Source organism: Orbicella faveolata, unplaced genomic scaffold, assembly GCF_042242905.1.
Source record: "Orbicella faveolata isolate gen_17 unplaced genomic scaffold, um_ofav_v1 contig_1, whole genome shotgun sequence".
Classification (NCBI taxonomy): Eukaryota; Metazoa; Cnidaria; class Anthozoa; order Scleractinia; family Merulinidae; genus Orbicella; species Orbicella faveolata.
This window is the reverse complement of record NW_028301536.1, coordinates 6627241-6652361: the sequence shown is the minus strand read 5'-3', so window position 1 is coordinate 6652361 and position 25121 is coordinate 6627241. Positions and strand designations below refer to the sequence as shown.

Genomic DNA, 25121 nt, shown 5'->3' with positions numbered 1-25121 from the left:
TACTTTTATCTTTTTCTAAATACCCTCCCCTCCCGAATGTGTTTTTGTTTCCCGAACCAGTCTCGTCGCTTTTTTTTAGAACAACAAGATGGCGGCTGTCATGAATGCAGAGCAACCAAAAAAATTATCAAGTTACAGGTCATAAATCGCCACAAAACATTCGAAGCAACAGGGAGAAAATAAAACTGAGACAACCCTGATAAAGATGAGTTCTGTCGTAAACCACTGGACTCAAAACCTTGCGGAATTCCGTCGCTCTCCGGGGACTTTTCTGGCGGCAAGAAACATCACTGCACACAGTTTCGTATTAGACATCCTCGAGGTAAGCAATTTAGGATATAAATGATAGCTTTCTTCTTTTTCCCGCTGGGACTGGCGTTGAATGTTGGCCCATTGGGTCACTTGGGCCAGTAGGGTCGAAAACAGATTTCACCTCTTACTTTTCTCATGGTTTAATTTCTTTATATCACGAACCCTGGACTCGATACTCGATAATAGGGATTCAATACAGTTAGTAGCAGTAGTAGCATCTTGCATTCAAAAGATGGCACTGGACTCTTTCAAATCGTTAGCGTTAAAGCTTAAAGGTCTGCATACTAGCCAAGAGCTGAGGCAGGAGCTTATCCTAGAGGCAACTAATAGTATGTCTACTCCTGCCCCACCCCCTTGAGTGGGATGCCAGTCCATTGTAGGGTTACCCCCAGCATTAAATTTGCTGCTACCCATTGGTACAATTGGGTGGAGGGCAGCACTGTAAGACAATGTCCACGGCCAGGGCTTGAGCCTGAACCACTCGATCTGCCGCCACAGTGTAACCTACATAAAATACAAACTGGGTTTTAGATATGTTACATATACATGTACATGTTAATAACCAAAATCCAGTTTGCATTTTAGTGTTACTGTGATATTAGTGCTGAACTAGAGAGTTGATGTGATCAGAAAATTGTATAATATTAAATGTACTTTATCAGGTTCTTTGTCGTGAAAACCTTCCTGAAAACTTGAAGCTTAAGCTGCTATTCTTACTTCAAGAAAAGGTACATTCATTGACTTTGTTTAATTATTAGACTGCAAGCTGCCATACGTTATACTTTGCCTGTGCTGTTTTTACTTACCAGTCACTGTTGTTTCCATTACAGTAAAATAGTTACATGTATCGCAACAACCTCAGGTACATTGTACACCTGAAAAGTTGAACTCTGTTCAACTTCTTAGGCATACCTGCTGTACCAGGTCATATAGGCAACAATAAGATTGATCAACCTTTAAAAGTGTACATGCGAGAACACTGAAAGCTATCAATAATAGCTTGTCAGTTGTTCATTGCTGTTTAATCCAACTTCTAAGAATTTACATAGTTCATTTAATGCATGTATTCATGAACAGGGGGCAAACAGGATAGCCAATTCATGGAAAATTTTTAAGTGAATTTAAGACTTTCTAAGATGTGAAATATTTGACTGAAGATTCCAGAAATACTGGGCGAAAAGAAAAGAAAGTTTTGAAAATGTGGATATACCTTGATCTCTGTAGTGGTAATTCCAGAAAATGGCGTTCCATTTATTAGTAGAATTTTTCGCAATTCAAATAGGAATGTTTGGTTTAATATTATAATGGATTTCAAGTGCTCATGGTTTCTATTGATATACATGTAGCATTGAAACACTGAACTACCTCTCACTATAACATCTTTCAAAACTGTTGCATAATACAACAGTCATAAGACTTTGTGATTACAATACATGTAGTTACTTGTGGTGGCTATTATTTTCTTTTCCATGTGTAAAATATAAAATTTGTTATTATATAATATGCAATATTAATTACGTGTAATAATTTTTCATTTTTATAGGTCTCAACTCTTCTTCTTGATTTAACAAGGTATTGTCTAATAACTTGGCTAAGCACTGAGTTATAAGCTTAACCAGTGCAATGTTTTGATGCCCTGTAAATGGCAAAAGAAAGTACTAAGAAGAAGAAAAAAAAAAAATAGCAAGGGAGCAATCCAATTTGGGATTGTTTTTGTTGCTATTGTACGTTGTTGTTTTATTAGATTTTTTGTTAAGTTTTATTAATTTTTTTTTGTTTTGTTTTTTATCTTTCCTTTTTTTTTCTTTGAGTTAAACTTTGTAGACTAAAGAGCTTTAACATTTACAATGGAGTGGAACCCAGTCACTGATGGGAGCCTCAGAGACTGTTTTAACTGCATGGTTTACATGTACGCGTACATGTACATAAAAAAAGTTTGTTAAAATAATAAGGACATGACTGAGGCTAAGCTTGTGTTTTGAGTCCAGAATAAAGTGACCATGATAACAAGGTGGTCGTATTATTTAATTAGGTGGCTGTTAATATAAGGCAGAGTTCTACTGTACAATACTATATTTGTTTTACTAAAGCAATGTAGGTCTTTGGACCATTCCATTTCTTTTGGCTATAAAGAAATTTTTATGTAAGTAGGCCTCATTACAACCCTTTTCCATGAACAATGGCAGCAGTAAGTTTCAAAATATGGAATTTGAAAAAATGTATCTGCTAAACATTAATGTTATTTAGTAATCAATACACCCTGCTAGTGAAGGAACCTACAATGTAGGCTTACCAGCCCAGTTGGCTTTGGTTAGGTGTCCTCGCCATTTGTTAATTTATTATTTTCTTGTAAAGATTACATGTATATTGTTAATTAGTTGTAATTTATGTATACTAAAATTAATGAAAATGAATAAAAGATAAAGTAATTTAAATTTAATATTAATTGCAACATTCTAAAATAATTATGTGTAGTATTTATTATCACCTCCCAGGTAACCTTTACATTTTTTTATTGTAAGTTTCTTTTCTTTATTTATTGTACTGAGTACAGTGCAGAATGCGCCGTGGGTTCACTGAAGGAAATGTTCATTCATCCATATCAAAACATGCTTCAGGTATTTGGACTTAACTTATTTATTGACAGTTGTTATTTTTCATACATAGTTTCATACTCTAGTAGGATGTGAGAGAGGTGTTTATTATCCCAACTTATGGATAGCTGACTGTAAACATTACTGATAAATAAATTGCTATTTAATAAGCCATTTCCGAGTTGCTTTTACCTTTGTTTCAAAAGGAGTCTTGATGCACAACCTTTTATATTGAAATGAGTTTTTCCTGCACGGTCATTGTCTTGCGAATAAAACTTATTTCCACATGAAAGGTTGTGTACCAGGACTCGTTTTGAAACAGAAGTAAAATACAACTCAGAAATAGCTTTCATGTGTATCTTACATTGATACACATGTACAAATTATGTAAATTGAAATATTTTCTGCTGTTAATTTAATTCCTTGCAGGCCTCAAGTGTCTCAAATACCCCAAGGTATGTACATGCAAATAACAAACTTGAGGTTGCCAACATGAGACAAAATGCTAATTGATAAAGATTTACCAAAAAATTGAATAAGAAGTTTGAAGTTGATTGAACACCTTTGCTCTCTTTGATTGTTTACACAGCATCTAGCACTAGCCAGTTTCTTATTATATGTTCACACATGTACATAATTGTATGCATGTGTCTCTCATTTTACGGTCTTTTTTATGTCTTTGTTCCATTAGTAAGGAAATAAGATTTCAAAAGCCCTCTGCTCTCTGAGAAATTGGAAAGCATGGGTTGAAAATGATGGTAAATAATGTACAGGAACCTAGTATAATGTCCTCAAAGTGCACCACTCTAGCTGCCAGCAAACTTCATTACACAGTATAGGTGTTTGTTGCATTGGTCTTCATTATTTCAGGTTCCTTTTGCACACAATCACGTTGTTACTTACCATAATTTTTTGGTTTATGTTTGGGTGGGTCTTTGATATCAAAGTCCCATTTCCCTGTCACCTCAGTACAGTGTTTTACTGTCAGTAGTTACTACAATGTACTTGAATGTATAAATTATGTGCCATAGAAAATGTAACTGATCAGGATACATGTCAGCCATTGTATGCTTCTTAGTAGTACACCAACCAACCTGTACCCACCCTCAAACTGTGCACTATGCATATGTTGCATTGATTGTGCTGGCCGCTGTATATTATCATACAATGTAAATATCTATGCAGTTCTTTTGCACGATATACCATGGAATCCCACCTGTCACTTATATCTTATCGATATGCATGTACACACTCGGGGTGACTCATCGAAATGCTTGTGTGTACGTTGTATACTGAGGAAATACAAGTGACCTGTGGGATATTTCTGTATAACTAATTCTGAAGTACTTAATAATAATAAATAAATTATATATAAGCCTTTTGGAGACCATTCTTGCATCGTGGACAATTTTTGCTGTAATTATTGTCACCACTACATTTTAAGGCACATGTACTTACAGTAATGACAATAAATTTTATTGATGTTATTTTTAGGTCAGAATCTTTGGTTAGTTCAAAAAAGGATACAACTGCTCACTCCTCTGCTCATTCATCACAGATTTACCTCAGTCAGGTAATTACTGTATATCTTGTTTGTGCGCTCTAATTTATTTTAATTAGTAATTTGATGTCAATTACTAACTAAAGCCCATTTCTTCAGCTGACCTACTGTACTCTTTATGTCTAATTTGTAGATTTTGGTCACTGGAACAGTCATCCTGATTTCTAAGGAAATGGTGGTTAGTACTTGCTAGTTTCTTATGACTGTATGTTTTTAAAACAGCACTTAAACCAAATGTGTGTACATGTAAAATGGAGGACAGGGTGATACATGCTAGTTTACAAGTTAGCATACATATTTGCTTTGTTCTTAATTTATGTCAGATGCCATGCATGTAGAAAAAAAAAAATTAAAACTACAATTTCTTATATTAAAAAATAACATTTCAATTACAAATGAAAATAGTGACAGGAAGTGGACACCTTATTTTTAAACGTTGTTGTTGTTGTTGTCATAGTTAAAATTTGTTTTTATTACCAATTGTTAAGATCACAATTGTGGTGTTTACAGAATTCTCTCTTGGGAGTTGGAGACCAGAGTCCTGAGACAGCTAAAATTCCTGACCTAATTGAACATTAAATACTAAATTTTTGATGCTTGAATTTGCAGGAAACAAGTCAAGACGTTTTTGTGGATTTTGTTGGAGTCTTGGCCGATATCATTGAAATGGTACGTTGACTGGTTTATGATCTGGGATTGCTTTTTTTGGGCTGCCCCAACTTGAATTTCCATTAAGAATTGGTTCATGAACACTCGGCATGTTTCTGTCAAGTTTCATGTGGGATCTGCACTTGCAACAGTGATTCAGATTGTATGGGTCAGGGATTTGCTGTGAACATTTATGTACAACATATAATTCTGAGTCCTGGTCATGTTAAATAAATGTACATTGTATGCATAATTGACATGTAGTCAATCATGTCAGCACCCCCACACCATGTTAATCATATAAATCAGTCATTTAGTTTTAATTATTTATAAATTAATTTTCATTAGTGGATTTTGTTTTCCATTCCACAGGCAAACAATCCTTGTAATTTACTTGTGAGAAGAACAGCATGTGAATGTCTTTGGGAATTGGAGATGTCATACCCAGTAAGACAGCTTTCTTTTGACTTTTAGTTGCACCCTGACATGTGTACACCTCAGGTACAATATGCATTTGGTGTGACTGCAGTGGTAAATAACCTAGTAAGTAGATAATATGGGTATTTGGTGAGGCTAGAAGAATTGCATGTAGAGATTACATTGTTTAAATAATTAATAATTTTAATAAATTGTTTATTTATTAAAGAATGTATTTTTTTTTTTTGTTTACCAAGGGCCTTCTCCATGCAAAGCTGGATCATCTGTATGCCATATGTGGTGCTGAGAACAGTCCTGTCTTCCAGAGCTACACGGTTAGTCCTTGTAAACAGAACATTTTTAAAATGAAAGATATGAAAACACAGATCTCAATGAGGTTCAAACTCAAGAATAATATGGTCATGAGACTGTATTATGCTCTTCTACTGAAATTTCATGTATGAAAACCACTGTTTGAAGGTCTGAACATTCTCTCTGACATTGACATATGGTGTAGAGTGCAGGGAAATCATACAGAATCATAGCCTAGATTCCCAGCCCTGTATATGAACCCCTTTAATGTAAAAGTTCTTGACTGTATGACCAACTGTAAAGTGTTTTCCTGTTTCAGGTTTTGTTTGTTACTGTACTACGACATGCCATAGAACTTTTACTTCAAGAGTCTGGTACTAAGTAAGTGATGCACTTGTATTTTAATATAAATTATTACATACAAAAGCAGAAAGTACATTGTACAACAAACTGTGTAGTTAGATACACATTATCTTTAACTGAGCCTTCTTTGCGAGAAAAAAAGGCCTTGAGTTTGCATTTTAATTCCTGGTTTCTTGCTTCAGAGTTTCATGTAACAAACATATGCTTCTGAACCTTTAGTGCATATCCACGTGCTCTCTCTATGTTTTACTTCAAAGTTCTCTGAATGTTTGAATTTTTTTATGGCAGACTTTGCAAACTACCTAGTGTGTGACTGACAGAAACAGTACAGTCAAAAATACCTGTTCAAGAAAATGTCATGTGCACACAAATGTTACATGATTGAATTCTATTTGAGTGATGTTCACTTGAACTTTACCTCTTGTTCATTCGTTCAAATTCATGTGCACGCCCACTTAAGACTAACCTGCATTTCTGGCTGTCACTTAGTTTTGCAGTCAAGTGACAGGTGGAAAAACGGAAAGACATGCGACCTACTAATCTCTCTATTCTTTGAATCACATTAATGGGTCTTGAATATTGTCTGCCATTCATTTCCGTGTTCATAAACAGGTTAATTTTTCTGAGAATAAGCAAATTATTTGCCAAAGTTGAATCAACGCGCAATCAAAATCAGATGTTTAGGTGGCAAAATTTAAACAAATTGGAAGAAAACAGTTTGAAAAATTAGGTCCGCGTAGTGTACAGATGGCTCTGCTGAATCTCTTGCAAAGGTTCCTCCGCAGCACCTTATGTGTGACTTGGTCATGGCATTGTTATTTTCGTTATATACTGGGTGAATTCCTTTTTTCTTTTTTTCAGTAAAATGCTTAAACTTTCAGTTAGACCTGCAGTGTGCATATGTGAATTGTAACAAAAGCTCTAAATTTTGGCATCATAATTGATTTTTGAAGTCAACTCAATATAAACTTTAAATTTTGATGATGGCAAAAAAGTTCAGACACTTACTTACATGTATCATCAGAATGTTATTAATATTAATCATTTCTGATCAAATACTGTTTTTATCTGGCAGATTGGATGACAATTGTCTGAATAATTTACTCACAAGTCGCACAGAACCACTGAAGGTAAATGATGTAGTGGGTCATCGGGGATGATTGCAACATGTTAAAAAAAATGTTTAGTGTCGTTATGTAGCGACTAACCCTATGTGGCCAATCAGACGGATGGTAAAAAAAAAAAAAATAAAACGAAACAAAAGTAAAAGCAAACAAAAAATACATTTCAAACAAGTATTCAAAATATAATTAAAATTGTTTTAAAACATGTGAAGCCCTATTCAATGTTAGAGTTTCTGGACAAAAATAGTTTTCCTTCAGATAGCATTGATAGCTAACTTTTCATTAATATCTGGCATTTTTTTGTCTTTCTTTTAAGCCTCTTTACCTACCCAAACAAGCCGCAAATCAATTTTTACAAGTGCCCATTCAGGTGAGAAAGCGTTCGGCAAGTTCAAGTGCTGAACATTCGATCTTCTGAGGTTTGTGGTTGTCGTTATATTTGTTTCGTTGGTGTGGTGAGCCGGGGTCAAGCCTAGACGAGGGGAGGTAGGGGGGTAGGGATGTATGAATCAGGATGGTTATTATTGTTATATAGTGGACGCTCTCGTAAGCGGACACCCTCGGGACGCGAAAAAGCTGTCCGTAACTGGAGCTGGTCGTTTACGAGAATAGTTCTCGTAAGCGGCCAATAGAGGTGCAAGGGAAAGATGGCCGCCAACGGAAGCTTGCCCATCTTACAATAAACATTGGGAACACAAAAACACCACCAAATTATTTAATTAATATGTTTTGTTTTAGTGCCGCTTGTGCAATGCCGCGATAATGGCCATAACTGTACGTACACAGTGCTGTATACTGCAGTACTAGGACTGGTACTTGCAGTCAGCGTTAACACTTGCATTAGTCTAGCATCAACAGTCTCAATGCAACAAAAAGCAGTGATACAGTTTACAAATGTTTATGAGTGTGCTTCCACTGTGTATCCTTGTAAACTCGTTTACAGCCGCCCACTCTCCTCACGAAAAATTCGAGAGGAACTCTGTGCGTTACTGTCGGTAATCCTCCATAGGAAAAAAGACGGCGACTGGTATATTTACCCATAATTCTTAGCGCACAAAAACTTTAACAACGTTCATAAAAACATAAGGAAAAGTTTTGAAATCTTCAAACCTAGCATATACAATGTCGTTAGCACGGAGACAAATAGGGCAAAAATATAGCTTTCTTTCTTTCTTTCGCTCGAAGTGTAGCAAATTTTCATTGTGGTCTTACATGGCGCACGATAGCATATGCTTCTTTGGTCACTGAGCACATTTTGTTTTGGTTTTATTATTATTATATTTTCCTTATTTTAATTAATGAATTTTTTGTAATAGTGTGCGATAGTGAAATATGTCTGTAAATAGTGTCAATTAATAAAAATCTGAAAAACATCTGAATCTGAACACTTTACTCTCACAGTGCCTCTCTGCACCCAGGTTTATAAATGGGTGCCGGTGAATCTAATGCTGGGGTAACCCTGCGATGGACTAGCATCCCATCCAGGGGGAGTAGAAATACTCCTAGTCGCTTCATGCTACAGAAAACGGGATGCGCTCCGGCCTGATGGGCCGCTGGGCTTGTATGCAGACTTTTCCTAATCGTCTTCATTTTTCTACAGACTGGAGCTTTCAGCTCCAGCCCCTTGACCTTGCCAGCAAATGTGGACACTAGAGAATTAAAACGAGCGATTTCCTTCTTGATGGACAACATTGGTTTTGTCAACACTACGGGGCTTTTCCATGTCATGTTTCAAGTATGTTTTTACAGTAAGATTCTTTTTGTTTTCAGCAAATGCTGTAATAAGTTGCTTGCTTTAAAAATTACGAATACATAGCATTGTATCCTACAGTAGTTTGGTTTGTGCATTTTTGAAAAATTACATATATATTAACACTTTCACTTATAAGTTTTCATGTATGCATATCCGCCTTACACTGTATGTTAGCCTCCGTAGAAGGCGTTTCCAAAAAAGCACGCGAAGGGAACGAAACTGCGAGCGAATTTGAGAAATAAATAGCAGGGGGAGGGGATGAGGGGAACGAAGGAAACGCCTCCAATCAATCCCAGACATTTTACCTCCCCCTTCACGCTCACCCCCTCCCCACTTCTCCCCCATTTTTTGCTCACCCCAGGCGCGCTCCTTCGCTCGCTCGCTTGTTCGATCTCTCCGCCAGGAAAAGGAAAGGAAAGGAACCGGCTGCTACGCAGGCTAACTGTATGTCGAATTTTAGCCTTTTTCCTTTTTTCTGGCTTTGATTTGCGTCAATCTCGGTAAATTGGCTACAAATTAGATTATAAACACTGATCTGGACTGGACATTTTTCACTTGTTTGCACATTGAGACAAACTTCTTTGCTTTGTTGCAGAACAAAAACTTGTTTTGAGCTTTTTTCTGGCAATTAAGAGCGAAAAAAACAAAATATAAACTAAAATTAGAAATAAGGTGGATATGCCTACGGCCCTAGCCTTCGATTAGATCAAGACAAATGACATGATAATCAACAACAAACTAACAGACTATTAAAAAAAACAAACAAACAAAACAAAACAAACAAAGAAACAAAAGCGAAAAAAGGCAAAGCATAATTATTCTTTGTTTAGTTGTAAACCCAGAATATTAGACAAGTTTTATTTTACAGAAGACTACGTTTGTGTTGCTCTTGTCGCTCTTGTAATGTTGAAACTAGTTGTCCTTTGTGTTTGAGTTAATACCAAGGCTGTATTGTCGTTGCTCTTTTTTGTTCTTTTTTTTCCAGCTCATGCAATGTGTGAAACTTGCAGAACTTGCACCAAATGTAAGTTTTATCAAGGCAATGGCTACATTTGTATACAGTACTACTTGTATAGTAAAACACCAGAAAGTAATTGTTTCATCGTTCTTGTAACTGGATTTACCAGGCAATCACTAGATACTCCTAGGTTTCAGTTAACAAGTAACCCAAAACGTCCTAAGAGATTATAAACTAAGCGACACATTCTTTTTTTAAAATCAGTTCATCTTCTATTTGATTTGTCAGACCTTTAAGTCACAGTTTATCACCTGGGTTTCCACCACTGATCTGTCTGTGTTTCACGTGTTGCTGCTTTTAAAGGTAAGAGTACAGTTCAGTGAAAACGCCACCTCTCTTTGGAACTAATTCACATATCAGCAATGGCTTAAAATGTTGGAATAAATGTAGATAGATTCGTGGCTTACCAAGACTATTGTATACCTAATACTTTCGCCCGACTTTGGAGCAATCTATGTACACGCTATAAGCGAAATAATAGTAGAGCAGTTTCAGTTGAGTGTCGTAATTTAACCAAAGCCAAAGTAACCACTCTATTGATCACAAAGGACAGACAGTACAATGAACCAATCAAAACTCAATAATTGATTGACTATTTAGTATTACAATGTACATGTAAAGATTTATCTAAAAACTACACAAGAGCGTGTTTACCTGCACATGCTGTACAGGTTTGTTCACTTATCACTGCGTTTGTTTGCAGCTTAAGTTTTTAGGGGATTTGTTTCTTGAAGGAGATGAACTTCTTCTGCTTCAAAGGTGAATACAGTACATATGTTTCTCTTTTAAGTATTTCAGTGGTTAAAAAAAAAAAAAAGATCTCAGGCATTACTTGTCACCGACTTCGATTGTAAAATAGTTCAAAATGAAGAAATTGAATCTAACGTACAAATAGCTGACTTGTTGCTGTTGTTACTGTTGCTGTACAGTATATTGTCAAAAAAAAAAAAAAGAAAAAGAAGTTTAAAAGAAAGACAATCACAGATCGCTGCAGTTATCTTTATAATTTTCAGTTTAACTAGTTGACAAGATAACCTCCTAAAAATAGTTTCCAACAAGATCCAAACCTGCAGATTTTGGAATCCCTATAAATGTAAGCAATCTCGCCTTAGAGTGATGACGTCACTGACAGCTGGTCAATTGTAAGCTCTATTTATGTATGTGCCCACAGACGTACAGCTTAAAACAGCAATGAAAGTTACAACAGCCTACAGGTACTACACATGCATTTATTTTGCAGAATGTTGTTGATATCAAGTCAACCTACTCTGCCACAAGGGCAGCGACTGTTGTGTTTTGAATGGCTCATGTACTTTCCTACTAACGAGGTAAAACTGGGTTGATAAGTGAATTACGAGTGTGAATTTTTCTAATATTTTTATAAATTCTTATGTGTTTGCTTCATCACAACCCAGCATACTGACCACATAAATCCATAAAATTTTAGTTCTTATTATGGGCCACTTGAATTATTCTTTCCACTTCACGTGGAGCTTAGGAACACACTTAAGCCGCCCGCCATCTTGTTCTGTTTTGGGATAATGTCTCGCAAACTTCTTACCGTGTGATGATTTTCATTCTGTCATGACTACAAGCAAAATATCTTTCTTTTATGTGGAAAATTCAAGCGTTCTGACTGGTTCTGTCTCTGTCGAGATTTTGCCATAACGACAACGAAACGAAAACGTCACCAAACAAACGGTTTGATGAGTAAAACAATGGCTATGCACGTGCGTTTTAAATCTTTGTACACTTCGTAGCCGTCCTCTGCAAAATAAAAACGTGAAATGACTAAGTTCTGCCCATTTTATAGAACGCGAACGACGGCGGCTATTGTTTCGTATTTTCATTTGGAATTGAACGCTGGCGTTACATATTTAGCTTGAGCAAGTTCAGAGACCGATAGGCGCACTGAAGAGATCTAGACAACTGCGAAATACCTAGATAAAATATAAATTCATTTTTTATTAGGCGTTGTCCTCGACGTCGCCGTCGTCATTGCCTAAGCTCTCTAATATTTGTACCCTAGAGAACTCCTGAAATTTCATCATGAATATCTGATTAGTACAAACCGTGTAATCTTGTTATGCAGTAGCACTATGATCAAATGTTCAGACTTGTGCCAGTAACGTTGTTTTCTGCAATATCTGTACAGAATACTCCTGAGTTGCAGCCAAGTGTTCCTCACTGCTTGGATTATTCACAGTTCAACTTCTTTTACCCATCTGTGTTTGATTCTTTAGGTAGGTTCATGTTTTCTTCTGAATCTCCAGCTTTTAAAGCCCTTTAAAATGACGACAGTCAAGAAAAAGCACAAAAACATTTTCAATTCTTGGCAAAATTAAGTTTAAGCCCGATTTCTCTCATATGTTGCTCTAAAAAAGTATATATATGCGATGTAGGCATTGGGTAGAAAATAAACCAGAGCAGGTTTGTCTATCCATCAGAAGCCCTTTTTATTTTAGGAAAATAAGAAGTTTAATATGGTTAGCCCAAACAAAGATCTTCCTTTGATGAAGGAATGACGTTGTGAGAGTAAAATGTATCACCCTAGAAAACAACGCTGTGATTCTGGCTTATTGTCAAAGTCAAAATGATCTGTTTGTTACACAGCATGATAACCATTTAAAAGGCAAGGTCACACAATTTCAGCCCTTACCAACTGCTCAAAAAATTAGCTGAAATATCCCAATAACGACGGTTAAAACCGTAAACGAAAGAAATACAGAGAAGGTAACAAGGGACATGACTGAGCAAAACTGGAGAAGGTTGCATTAGGATATATTCGAAAAACATCGGCCTAAGGTTTTTCGAACGTATATCAATTTGTGTTGATGTTGTTCATAATGCTCGGAAATCATCGTTCTTCGATATGTGGCCAAACGTTTGCCAGGAAAATACTGCCGCTTAGAACTCATAGTTATAGTAATTAACAGAATGACCTAAAATACCGTGACATAGCCCCTTTAAGCCACTGCTTCCACTGTTAATTCAACACTGTTCCTTTTGTTAGTGATTATTGTTTTTGTTTATTGTTAAATGTTAATGTTATTTTTTCAGATGTTACAGTTGATAAACTTAAAGTCTTGTGCCTATGTTTGGACCATGAAACTTTAAACTCACCAGGTACTAAAGACTAAAACAAATGTAAATCTTATTTATAGTGGTCATGCACGTAGCTATACAAGCACTAAACTTAGCTAGTTTACAGGCATGCCACTGAAACAGACGAAACAATCTTTCAAATAAACGTAACATAGTTAAAAATTCCAACTGGGAGGAGGCAGACCAGTTGGCTATTTACAAGGCGTGATCGAGGATTTGAACTCGGGACTACCAAGAAACAAATTCCGCTAGTGGCAGGGTGGAGGCCTTGAACCCGGGACCTCCGAATTACAACACCGGCCCCTAAACCACTCGGCCACGCTGCCTCCGCTAAAAGTAATGAGTAATCACTTCACCTGTCACCAAAAATTACAGTATATCCATTTATAGCCGTTGAGTTTTCAGTGCAGGAGGATCCCTGGATGACTTCTTGTAGCTGCTAACGACAACGTAAAACCACATTCATCTAGCGGCTCTTGCAGTCTTTTCCTGCATGTTCATACAGCCTTGCTGCAATGCACTGCTCCTGAAAAACCATCCGTTTGACGTAAACAAGCTTTTTTACATGCACTTCACCCCTTACTGCAAACAGCATCTGTAGAGGTGATAAGACTAAAGTTCTTCCAACTTGCGTTGTAAAAAGTACATGGAAACAAGTAATGAGATTTTGTCTGTGGATGCGGTTACTAACTGCACTTTGTTCTGTTAGATTCTGTAGGTGTTCCTTTGATGCAGTGCCTCGCTCCACTCCTTAAGCGAGTCCAGGGAGGCACTGGAGGGAAGACGGTAGTGGCGCTGTTCAGAAGTATATTTTGGTATTACAAGCATCACTGGGACTCAGAACTTGAAAGAGAAATTTATAGGTTAGTACCTAATACATCTTCATGTTGATTTCACAACAATTTACATATGGGCGAATGTTTTGGTCTCTTGAAATAGTCAATGTATATGTGTATGAGGTTCGCTCAATTCATTGGCATCTATTTATAACATTCATGAGTGCTTTTTACAGTACTATTTTTGTGAATGGACAGTATTTTCATCCAATTTTTGACACTTTGAAAAATTAAAGTTTGATATTTTCCTTCTAACACTCATTTTATTTAATAATTCATCAAGTTTAAACAAAAGAAATTATTACCGTGACGGTGTTTGGATATCTCATCTTTTAATTATTATCATGTTTTTTGACGATTTTATTTCTACGTTTTCTCCTTACGTAACTTTAGTTTCGATTGAGAAGATATATCAAACACTCAAGATAGTGTCTGACTACTTTTCCAAACACTTTGAAGTTCGTCAAAATACCTCGTATTTTCAACTCTCTTCTCGGTTTTTGAAAATGTGGTCAAACACGGTCTTTTAGAGTTTAATGAGATATTATTTTTAGGAATCGAGAACTCGTCTTATTTATTGTATTTACGCGTGAGCAATATTTTCTTGACAGGCTGGTGTTATCTATAGTGACAGATCACCCACAGTTTATACCGCACACAGTGGATTTACTGAACTCTGTGTCTACGGTTACTCCACAAAGGTGAGCAAGGATGAGGTTTACGAAAAATTACGACAGGGCAAAATAACTACAGGGCATTCCATAGCAGATTTCAGAGTTACGAGTTCTACAATGTCCATACATTGTACTTCTCGTGATAAAATACATGTATTTTGTTCTACCAAGTTCCACAATTTTACAACATAAGGTGAAGCTTTGTCAATCGCGTGCGACCTCATTTTATAAAATTCGTTTTGGTTTTCGAATACATGAACTGCAAACTGCTTTCCTTGACTTTTCCCAAATGAAGCTTGGAATGTTTGCTGAAAGCTTGGAATGTTTGCTGACGAATCATCACCGCTGATGACAAGAAAAAAAGGAAAAAAAAAAAGAAGAAAAAAAAAAAGGAAAGAAAAGTAAAGAAAACAGAAGATAAAGAGCAAACAAACAAACAAGACCAAAAAAAAAAAAAAAAATCAGCCGGACAAACTAGCAAACAAAGATTACTAACCAGATACTACTACAGCAACAACAACAACAACAACAACAACCACACCACCACAACAGCAATAGCAACAAAAACATCTTTGTGGCCAGAGTAAAGTGTGGAGAGTTCCTCTCAAACATTTCGTTAAATGTTAAAACTCTTTATTCTTACGATTTTGTTGTTGTTGCTGTTGTCGTTATTTTTTTTATTGCCTTTGCGGCTGCTGTCTGTCACCCTTGATAAATAACAACTAAATAACAAAGTAGTATTTTATTTAGTATTTTAAGTAGTATTTTAATAGTATTTTATTTGTTATAATTTCCCAATGCAGTACATTTCCTAGTGACCTACTGAGATCCCTCAGTGAACATGTAGTGTCGCAGCCAGTGGAGTCCATTCTACCAAACCTGACACATCATCTCAAATTGCTGTCTCTTGCTATGAGGGGCAGTGATATACCACCTACAGTAAGTATGATATTAATTGTTTTCTTGAGAACAAAATTTTATTTCGATACCTTAACGACCGTTGAAGAAGAACGCATATTTGTATTAAAGAAAATTCAGAAATCATGGTAAAGTTTTGTTTAAAATTAATATACTAGTGCGTTGAAGCTGTTAACGGGGTGTCCTCGTGAGTTCCACACGAACAAGATTCATCTAGTCTTTTTCACGTTTCATCTCTTTGTGTTAGGAAAATCGCTTAAAATTAATTACTGTTAACTATCCCATCGACAATTCTTTTATCAGCTACATTTTGTTGGCCATTCTAGGGCGTTTTATGTATGAGGGAAAGTACTTAGTCATAATAACACTGTTTTGGCTAAAGATTCACTTTACTGTAAATTGAAAAACGTTTACTGGGAGTGGGTTATAACAGTATCTGTATCTATAGAGATGTTAACAAACTGAAAAGTAGACAGGCTGGAAAAAAGTAAAATGGATACAACAGAAAAAATAAATAAATAAATAAATAAATAAATAAATAAATAAAAACCTAAAGCGTTTCTCTCACTAACTTATCTTTTTTGACAGTCACGTTCACTTTCTCAAGGGTGTTGGCCTTCACGTTGTTTGAAGTTAAGTAGTTTCATTTCTATTTCAGCCCACAATCCGCTTCTTAGTTCAAATCCTTGAGAAATCCGACATCGCTCGCAATGGTAACTGGACTGTTGGAAATTGTGTACTAGCGGTGTGTTACAGTGTTTTGTTACATCATCATTCAAGCGCTACAATCACAGGTGATTATCTTCACGATAAAAGAACAAACGCCATTATTGATATACATCAGACGATGGAATAATTCAAAACATCGCCAGTAGTTTCGTAGCCTGCGAACGCAGACGTATTTCCGGCTGTCGCTCGTCTTCGCCGAAAAATAACGTCTACGAACCCGAGCCAGGAAACGATTTCTCTGACGTAAGAATTTTAAGCCAATCACAGTTTAGCTCAAGTAGCCCCAGAACTACTGCGCGAGGTATTCGCTGCGAGGAGCACTCGAGTTTCAATTTATCATGGAATCTGATTGGCCAAGGAGAAACAAAAGTCATTACGTCACAGAAATCGTTTCCTGGCTCGGGTTCGCAGACGTTATTTTCGGCGGAGACAAGCGACAGCCGGAAATACCTCTGCGTTCGCAGGCTAGTAGTTTCGAAGTTGCGGTGTTGTTATGACTCGGTCTTATTAGAGAGATTTTTTAAAGCTCGGAGATAAAAATGAGGTGCCTATAACATTTTTTTTTCTTAATCATCTCTGCTAAATAAGATAGTGCGAATGAAACACTATAACTACTCAAAATAAGGCGTTGCGTTAGAAAACGGAGTGCAGTTTACGACAATGTTTGGTAGTGGTGTTGGTGTGAATTATGCGCAAATTACACCTGACTCGATCCCAGTCCTCTCTCAAACTTAGCATTTTTTCATAAATTAAAACTGGATACGAGTCAGACATTTCACTAGATATAGCTTCATTTTCCTCTTTGTTCGGCCAGTTTTCTTTTGCATTAAAAAATAATGGCAGTTTTGGAGGGGATTGCAATGTCCACATTTATTTCTTCCTTTTCTTTTTGCAGAACTTGGCAATTTATTACTGTTTGTCTGCGCAACTTATCGGGACATCGGTATCCTTATCATTTGGTATTACAGGGTTTTATGACTACAAAGGCCCATTTAAACAAAAGATTTTGGATGTAGTTAACTTCGAATTTACCACTGCGTTTTTTATCGTGCTCGCGTTGAAACTAGCTACAATTTTAGCACGAGTCGAACGATATATAGCTGAAGTTCTACGAAATGTGATAAAATGAACAGAGCCTTTGTTTAAGAGCATGCACACGCGTCCCATAAGTAAGAACAGTGCTTTTCCTTTCGTTGTCGCAAATTTCAAACCTCCGTCGATAACACGCTGAAATTACAACCGAACTTACGGAACCGATTTGGAGCTGCAATCCCTAGCATTACATTGGAACTCGCGACAAAATGGCAGTAAAAAAAATGGCCTGTGTAATATAGGAATGGGCCTTTACATGTTACTGAGACTGCCGTTCAATTTTAGCTTGCAGGTTAATTCTTCCTGCATAGCGTTAATGTTCGTAGAGTACCGAGACTGTGTCATTATTTGTTATTGTCTTAATAATGCTGCCAGACATTAGGGATCGTGCCAGGTTTTACTACTGTCTCCTGACCAACGTATCCAGTAAAAAGGTATGTAACTAAGAGAAAGAAGAAGTTCCAAGCTTTAGTCAAGTGGTTATTGGGTGCAAGGTTTGTTGCACGGATGAACGTGAAAGCGTCACCAGCAAATGGTCGGGCTATTTCAGCGTCTTCATCTCAAAAATTCCTCTCTCAGCGTTCCTACTTTGCTAGTCAGGAACAAAGCCTGCTTTAGCAGACCTTCACACGGTATGCGCCCTCAGATTATTATTATTATCATTATTATTATGATGATGATGATTATTATTATTATTATTATTAATTTTCCAATCAAAATTTTATATAGAATTCTGATGGCCTTTATTGCTTATTGAATATTTATATCGTGTTATTTTATTTGCATCTTTCCTCCTTTCTTTTTGATAGGAAGGGGCAGGGGGGGTTGGGGGGAGGGGGGGGTAAAGAGCTAATTTCTCTTCATTTCTCGGGTCGTGAAAGACGCGGATATTTTCCTGAGTTCCTGTAATACGTATCACATCTTAAAATCACGCTGAATTTACTCCCCCCCCCCCCCCCCCGCCTCCCCGCGATACTGAACCTCGCGTACGTACAAGCTAATATTTAGCGTACTTGCCCATTCAACAAATTATTTTACGGAACATGGCAGAAGCAGCTTTTGTTTCTTGGTATTTGTAGTCAGGTGATAACGCATGACATTGTCAGAACGTTTTTACCCGATTGATATTAATTGTAATTAAATGTAATTCTGAGTTTTCTGTCGTTTTCGTCTCCGAGCAGTGTTCCAAGATACTGGCCTCAGAAACATCCAAGCAGGGCCTTCCCCATGTCATCGCTGGTACGAGTGTTATCCCTTTGTAATGATAATATGATGATTACTTTTATCTTGCAAACTTTATTATCCGCACAATGAATACAGAGGGTAGTGGAATTCGACGTTTTAAACAGTACAGCTGGGAGTACATGTATTATAACTAATTGAGGTGATTTACGTGTAGAAGGTAGAAAACTAAATGACAAGGTGATAAAGAATCGAGACCAAAAGTTGGCGGTGCAGTGGTTTGCTAAGCACTGTTTCTCGAGCTCATTTCTTGATACTAGTGTGCCGCTTCCTTGTGCGTGAATTGAAGTTCTCGTTTGTCCACTCTGTTGTTTTTCGTTTGTTGGTTGGTTTGTTTGTTTTTTTGTTCAAGCTTTTTTCCCTCGTCAAAAGCCAGTATAGTCCAGTTTGATATGGTGTACAGCCAGACAGGACATCTTCACGATTGTCAGACTTTCAGCTGGGTGGGCTGCCCTGTTATGTGTTGACTCGTTTTTTTTCTTCTGAAAGTGAAGCTTTTCGCTAGAAGGATGACGGGAGTCAACTATGCATTAAGGCAGTTTCTCCACGGATGGCACTTCCTCGTTCTATTAAAATCCATCACACCTTAGTTGTAACTATCTTTGGTTATTTTCTGTTTCTAGTTACTTCTCTAATCTCTAGTGATTTCTCACCTAGAAAAGGTATTATTTTTAACAAGTAATTTGATCTTCAGTAGTGACTGATCTGTATTCTCCGCAGATGACATCACAACCAGTACATTTCCAGTCCCCCCGCCTGTAAAACACGTCAGCCCTCCGTTTCTCAAGCTAACAAGGTACAATGTCTAGATCTGTTAAATGTTAAGAAAAAAAACAACAAGCCTAAAATATCCGCTCGCCACACAAACCTGCATTGAGGGATGACGTGACAAATGACATTTCGTACTAATAGTCCTTACGCTTTTTGCAAGTGAACTTGTTTTTGCATTCAAACGTACATTTTTGGCGCAAGTTGTGAAGCAACCTTGCTTTTAGAGCCCCTAGAACTATCTTATTAATATGCAACCAATTTGAAAACGGAGAAGAACTACATATTAAAGATATTCTTTGTTGTAAATGCGGACCAACGTTCCTGTTTCAACACCAGATATAAATAACTTACACTGTATTTTTTTGTTAATAGGTGGCCCTCACTTTTTAGAGGACTTGTTTAATGTTTGGTTTCGTTTCTCAGGGTTCCCCAAGCAAAATGTGAAGGTTCTCTGAGTGATTTGAAGTCTTCAGCACTTGACGAGGTTAAGGAATACACCAAAACTAGAGGTGCGTTCTCGTTTATTTTTGATTACTCGATTTGCAAAAAAAAAAAAAAAGAAATTCTAAACTGTATTAAGGATGTCCAAACTTGATTTAAATACTTTAGGGGGTTGATTCGCAATTAGGTTGTCGTTTTCAGTTTCATGATGTTCAAGTATAAAATTAGATTTTAACAAACTCATTAATTTAAAAACAGACATTAGAAATTAGAAATGCAGCTCAAAACCTGGCTTTTATTTAAATAATGTTGATCTCTCAGAAGGAAGCACTGTTTTGTAAGTTGGTAAGCAATAGGTTTAATCCTCTAATCTAAAAGTTAGAACCTCTTTGCACAGTATAATAGACAGTACCCCATGAAAGTACTGCTCCGTAGCTTTCATTTGAATGGTCACACACTAGGGTTTTATCCCCAGACAAAAAAGTAAGAACCGTCTTATACATCGTAATAAAGAGTACCGCTGAAAGTACTTCTCAATAGCTTTCGTTTGACTTCTTGTACGCTGCAGGTCTCTTGGAACAATACCTCAAGATGCTTGATGGAACAACTTACAGTAAAGAAATACCCATTACTTACTACATCCACTTCGTAAGTACTTCCTGATAAATCAACTTTAATTCTCAGGTCCCACAGAGATAACAGAGTACCCTGTGCAGGTTAAGCTGATGTCAAAGTCTTGTTGGCGAAATGTTCCCCATACATGGACTCTTTTAAGACCGAGGTGTATAGCTGGGGTGGTTGGTAGGGGGCGGAGGGGGGGGGGGGGGGGGGGTGTCGTTACAATATCATAGTAAGCTGCCAAATAAGGTGACCTTTGAAATTTATTATTTATTGTTCTCGGAGCTTAATGTTGCCTTGGCAACTTTTGATAAGATTTTTTATCAATATTCGGTTACGGGAGGGGCCTCTCAAGCCCGATCATAGTAGATCCAAAAAGCTTGGTCTGGATAGGGGTAAGATGTTTTTCGTGAGCTAAAAGTCATAGGGCTTTTAGTCATCTACAACGTCTTCGTTAACCCATGATTGAATGATCAAGTCATTGGCCCGTCATGATCTGCTTTGTTTTTACTCAACAGACGGAGACGCCATCTTTGACAATGCCGTCGATTATTTATGCCCTGGTCCTGAAATTTCATTCAGAAAGAAGATATGAGAAACTCGAAGGTCTGTTTGTTATGCACATCTTTCCACCATGTATTATGTCGACCTTTCCTCGATAGAATTTTAAGTGTGCTCCAGGCTATTTTAAGTTTGTCGCAATAATTTAGTAGTTCCCAAACATTCATACATTTGAGTTAAGACGGGACTGATAGAGACGATCGAAAGACGCTATAAACTCGGATCGAGTTGTCTGGGTTTGAGCCCTTGCCGGAGTCACGGTCTGAAGTTGTTGGGGCAGTCACTTTGCTCTCTTGGTGCCTATCTTTTAGGGACGGGCATGAAGGTGTACCGGCGAAATTACATGTAATGTCGGCGTGACCTCGCGATGGGCTTGCTTCTTTCCGAAACGGGGAAGGGGAGATAGAATCTATTCTTGTAGTTGCTTTTGCTACAGAATAAAGATACGGAACCGTAACACAGACTTCACGCTACGCTTACTGGGTTTGATTTAGGTTTGTTTGTTTGTTTTCTTCAGATGTTCACATTTCGTATTTATGGGCTGCCAAGTCTACAACTCCATCCGAAGGTGAGTCTAGTTGGTAATACAGTGGAACCCCCGGTTGCGACCGTCTCACGTAAGCGATCACCTCTCCTTAGTGACCAGTTTTCCAAAATACCAATAGTTTCCATGTCAAATCACTATATTTGGAACCTCTTGTAGCGACCACTTCTCGTAAGCGACCGCGACCACTCTTAGGGCTAAAAGTTTAAAATTTTCTTTTGTCTTTAACCTCCCGTAAGCGACCACTTGACAGATAATAGTGCGTAAATTGGATAATAAGGTGTTACAACCATATCGGTGGTACAAGGGACAGAAATATCTCAAAGGGAGGTACAGGATTTTGATTCTCGAAATTGAGTTTTCGCATGAATAAAACAACTCCTGAAAAAGAAGCTCTTCCAGCACGGCCCGTTTTTAGTTCCTTGTTGTGACAGTTAATTTTGCTTACAGGTTGTTGTCAGATAACCGTCAATTTCTGTCCTCTTGATCCAATTCCCGCAGTGTTTCAAGTAAGGTGAGAATCTTAAAACATTTTATTTCATTCCATTTCAACACGAGAGTTTCTTAGATTTTAAGATGACATAAGTTCATAAAGAACTATGTGTAATACCTTGGTAGCGCTTATATTTTCCATGTGGTACGGCTGCCTTAAATTGTAAAAATCTACGTATTTGGTAATGACATTTCAATCACCCATTTTTAATAATTCTTAACATTGTTTCTCTGACGTTATGCACTTTACATAACATTGCGGAAATCTCATTAAAATCTTGTTTTTTAATTGGAAATCACAAAACTTGACTGCCTTTTATAATAGTAGTGTTAAAATTGCAGGAGAATAAAAGCCTTTTTTTTTGTCATTTTCTGTTCATTATTATTCTTTATTTTTCCCCCTTTATTAGAATTTATCATTTGACTTTCAGGGCAATTTTTAGTGACGAGACCGGCCTAACATGTGCAATGAAATTGGATGATTTACCGGTTCACTTCTCAGACCTTTTTAATCCCCTTCAAGTTCCAGCTTATTTCACGGTAAATAATGCTTGTATTTCCTTTCAAACACATGTACATCTGCTTTGAATTAGCATTTAACAATGTTCCATGCTTGACATAGACGTAACAATATTTTCTATTGGAGAAAAGCACGAGGGGGCAGGGAATGCAACGGGAATCTAATCCTCGAAGTTCAAATTGGTCTTCCACATACACGTATGTGAGGCAATTTTGGGCAAACTTGTAGTTTTGCCCGAAATTGCCTGGTATCCACCTTAGATCACACTCTAATGCTATTGAGGTAACCGTTCAAAGGGCTATTGCTTTAACGGTTTCCCTCTGCGAAAGTCATTTCATTCCTTTTCTCGTTGTTGTCATTTCAACTGCGCTATTTTCTTATTTTGTTTTATTTTATTTTATTTATTTATTTATTTATTTATTTATTTTTTATTTTTTTTATTTTTTTATTTTTTTATTTTTTTATTTTTTTATTTTTTTATTTTTTTATTTTTTTGCGCGTTTCAGGCTATGCAGCAACCAGCTCCAGAGCTCTTTGCAACATTATGGGATTACATTACGAGAGATCAACACACCAGGTATTTCGAGTCTATACCTCTTCTCTTCTGAATTCTTAAGTCACTTGCAATGTTGTTGCTGTTGTTTTTGCTGCCGTTTTTTTTTTTTTTCGTATCTTATTTATGTGGTTAAATGCCAATGTAGTTTGTTTGTTTGTTTATTTATTTATTTATCTATTTATTTATTTATTTATTTATATAGTTATATATATATATATTTATTTATTTATTTATTTATTTATTTATTTATTTATTTCTTTTTGCAGTGGAAACCCGGTGGGTACTGGTGCTGAATCCATAGTCTGCCTTTCAGTTGAGTGGAGCCTCATGAGAAGTATCCTAGAAGAGCGCCTGCTTCCTTTTGTTATGAACGCTTCTGGTAAGGACGACTAAGGACTAAAACAGCTTGTAAGAGTTGACCCCACCTCCCTCCATTTCTCCCTTCCCCAATTCCTCCCTCTCTTTCTTTCTTTCTCACTTTCATTCCTTTCCTCCCACCTTCTCTGGCTGTTTCCTTTCTTCGCCCCTTCTTTACTTCCTTCGTTCCATTCTTTCCGTCATCCTTTCTCCGTCTCTCCCTCCCTTCTTACCTCCCTGCTTACCTTGCTCTCAACCTCCTTCCTTCATTCCTCTCCCCCTGTTTCCTCCCTCCCTCTCTCTTTCCTCCCTATCTTGACGCCTCCACTTTCTCTACTGAGTTTTTAATCAATTACATGTGCTCTTTTAGATGACGTAGTCCAACTCGGGATATTCTTACCACCACATCAACATCTGCTGCTAAAATTCACTCCTCTAAATGAATCAACTGTGGTCTCCGTGGCAACGGATGATTGGCGGTTACTTCAGCTTGTAGAGTCTTACCTGCGGCAGTTCGAACGGGTCAGCGGCTAGTTTCATTCAAGTCTCTAATCTTAAAGCTTGGTACCCAAGCTGAGAGGGCCTGGTTCATCAGTTAGGCCATTTGAATGGCAGTTAATTTCTGACGAGTGCAGCGACGAAAAATCATTGTATCGTCAAGGGAACAACAACGACAACAAAATATCAACATATCAATTGGTTACGAACACTCATCAAATGAGTCTAATAAATCAGTGGGCATATTGAAGTCCAGGCCAAGGTTTTCATTGGACAGAAATCGCCGGGTCTCTTAGAAGTGAATTATGCAACCTTCGATATAGCAATGGACGTTTTCGGCGATACGATGGCCGTTTTGAATTCTATCGTTTCAAATAGCTGTTACAGACTAAACTGGCCCTTGAGCATCCCATGATAGCAATTTGAATCAAGAGAATCAAAATGGCCGCCGTATCGCCGAATAGGTCCATTCCCCTGATGCTATGAACATAGCGTGTGGAGCCGGCTTGATTTTCTATTAGTAATGAAGAGCTGTGGTCCTCACCAAAAATGAACAAAGCATTCACTCCGTTATTACGATAATTTGAAGACCCCAATATTTTGGTTATGACAGTTTTGAATGATGCAGTCCTGTTAGTGGTGAATGTTTTGTGTTACAAGAAGACGTAGAATGTTATATTTCAGAGATAAAGAGAATATAGTTTATTTTTTATAGAAAACTTTATTATCGTCCAGTTAAGCAACAGACCACAAGTTTTTATGGTTTATATGCTGATAAACCACGCGGGATTTTGGAAGAACACGAGAAGAATTCGTAATTCACGAGCTGCAGGTGAGTGATTCACGAATTCTTCGAGTGTTCTTCCAAAATCCTAAGTGGCTTATTATGCCTCTAAACCATAAAAACTTGTGGTTTATTGCTTTTATATAATAATTCAGAAGACACGCGAAATTTCTATGAGTTTACTGGCACAATAAACCAAAGCTGATTGACCAATCAGAGCGCGCGCATTCATTTAATTATTATATAATTGTAATAAATGTACATTTATATTCTTCCACGCA

The 25121-nt window shown here is 37.1% G+C and overlaps 1 protein-coding gene across 2 annotated transcripts; it reads left to right on the top strand.

The window, feature by feature from the left end:
* LOC110042332 (AP-5 complex subunit beta-1-like) lies at window positions 1-25121 on the top strand. 2 transcript variants are annotated; one of them, XM_089286859.1, is made up of 37 exons: window positions 1-322; window positions 975-1040; window positions 1856-1884; window positions 2867-2930; window positions 3336-3361; window positions 4401-4479; window positions 4601-4645; window positions 5077-5136; window positions 5488-5562; window positions 5790-5867; window positions 6164-6225; window positions 7283-7337; window positions 7648-7701; window positions 8932-9066; window positions 10070-10108; window positions 10331-10405; window positions 10806-10861; window positions 11343-11430; window positions 12258-12345; window positions 13163-13228; window positions 13917-14070; window positions 14655-14744; window positions 15521-15656; window positions 16294-16429; window positions 17260-17307; window positions 17832-17890; window positions 18638-18695; window positions 19419-19494; window positions 19893-19978; window positions 20479-20558; window positions 21047-21134; window positions 21607-21657; window positions 22084-22147; window positions 22557-22665; window positions 23152-23222; window positions 23468-23580; window positions 23929-25121. In XM_089286859.1, the coding sequence occupies exons 1-37, from the start codon at window positions 206-208 to the stop codon at window positions 24090-24092; spliced, it is 2940 nt and encodes a 979-aa protein (XP_089142985.1). In that variant the 5' UTR covers window positions 1-205; the 3' UTR covers window positions 24093-25121. The 2 variants fall into 2 exon arrangements, with proteins under 2 accessions (XP_089142985.1, XP_089142987.1); XM_089286861.1 differs by lacking the exons at window positions 1-322; window positions 975-1040 and having other exon boundaries at window positions 1115-2221.

Coding starts and splice junctions, on each gene's coding strand:
- LOC110042332 (XM_089286859.1), top strand. CDS start 206: ATGAGTTCTGTCGTAAACCACTGGACTCAAAACCTTGCGGAATTCCGT. Junction 4,646..5,076: donor TGATTTCTAAGGAAATGGTG/GTTAGTACTTGC, acceptor TTGAATTTGCAG/GAAACAAGTCAAGACGTTTT. Junction 15,657..16,293: donor GCAGTGATATACCACCTACA/GTAAGTATGATA, acceptor TTTCTATTTCAG/CCCACAATCCGCTTCTTAGT.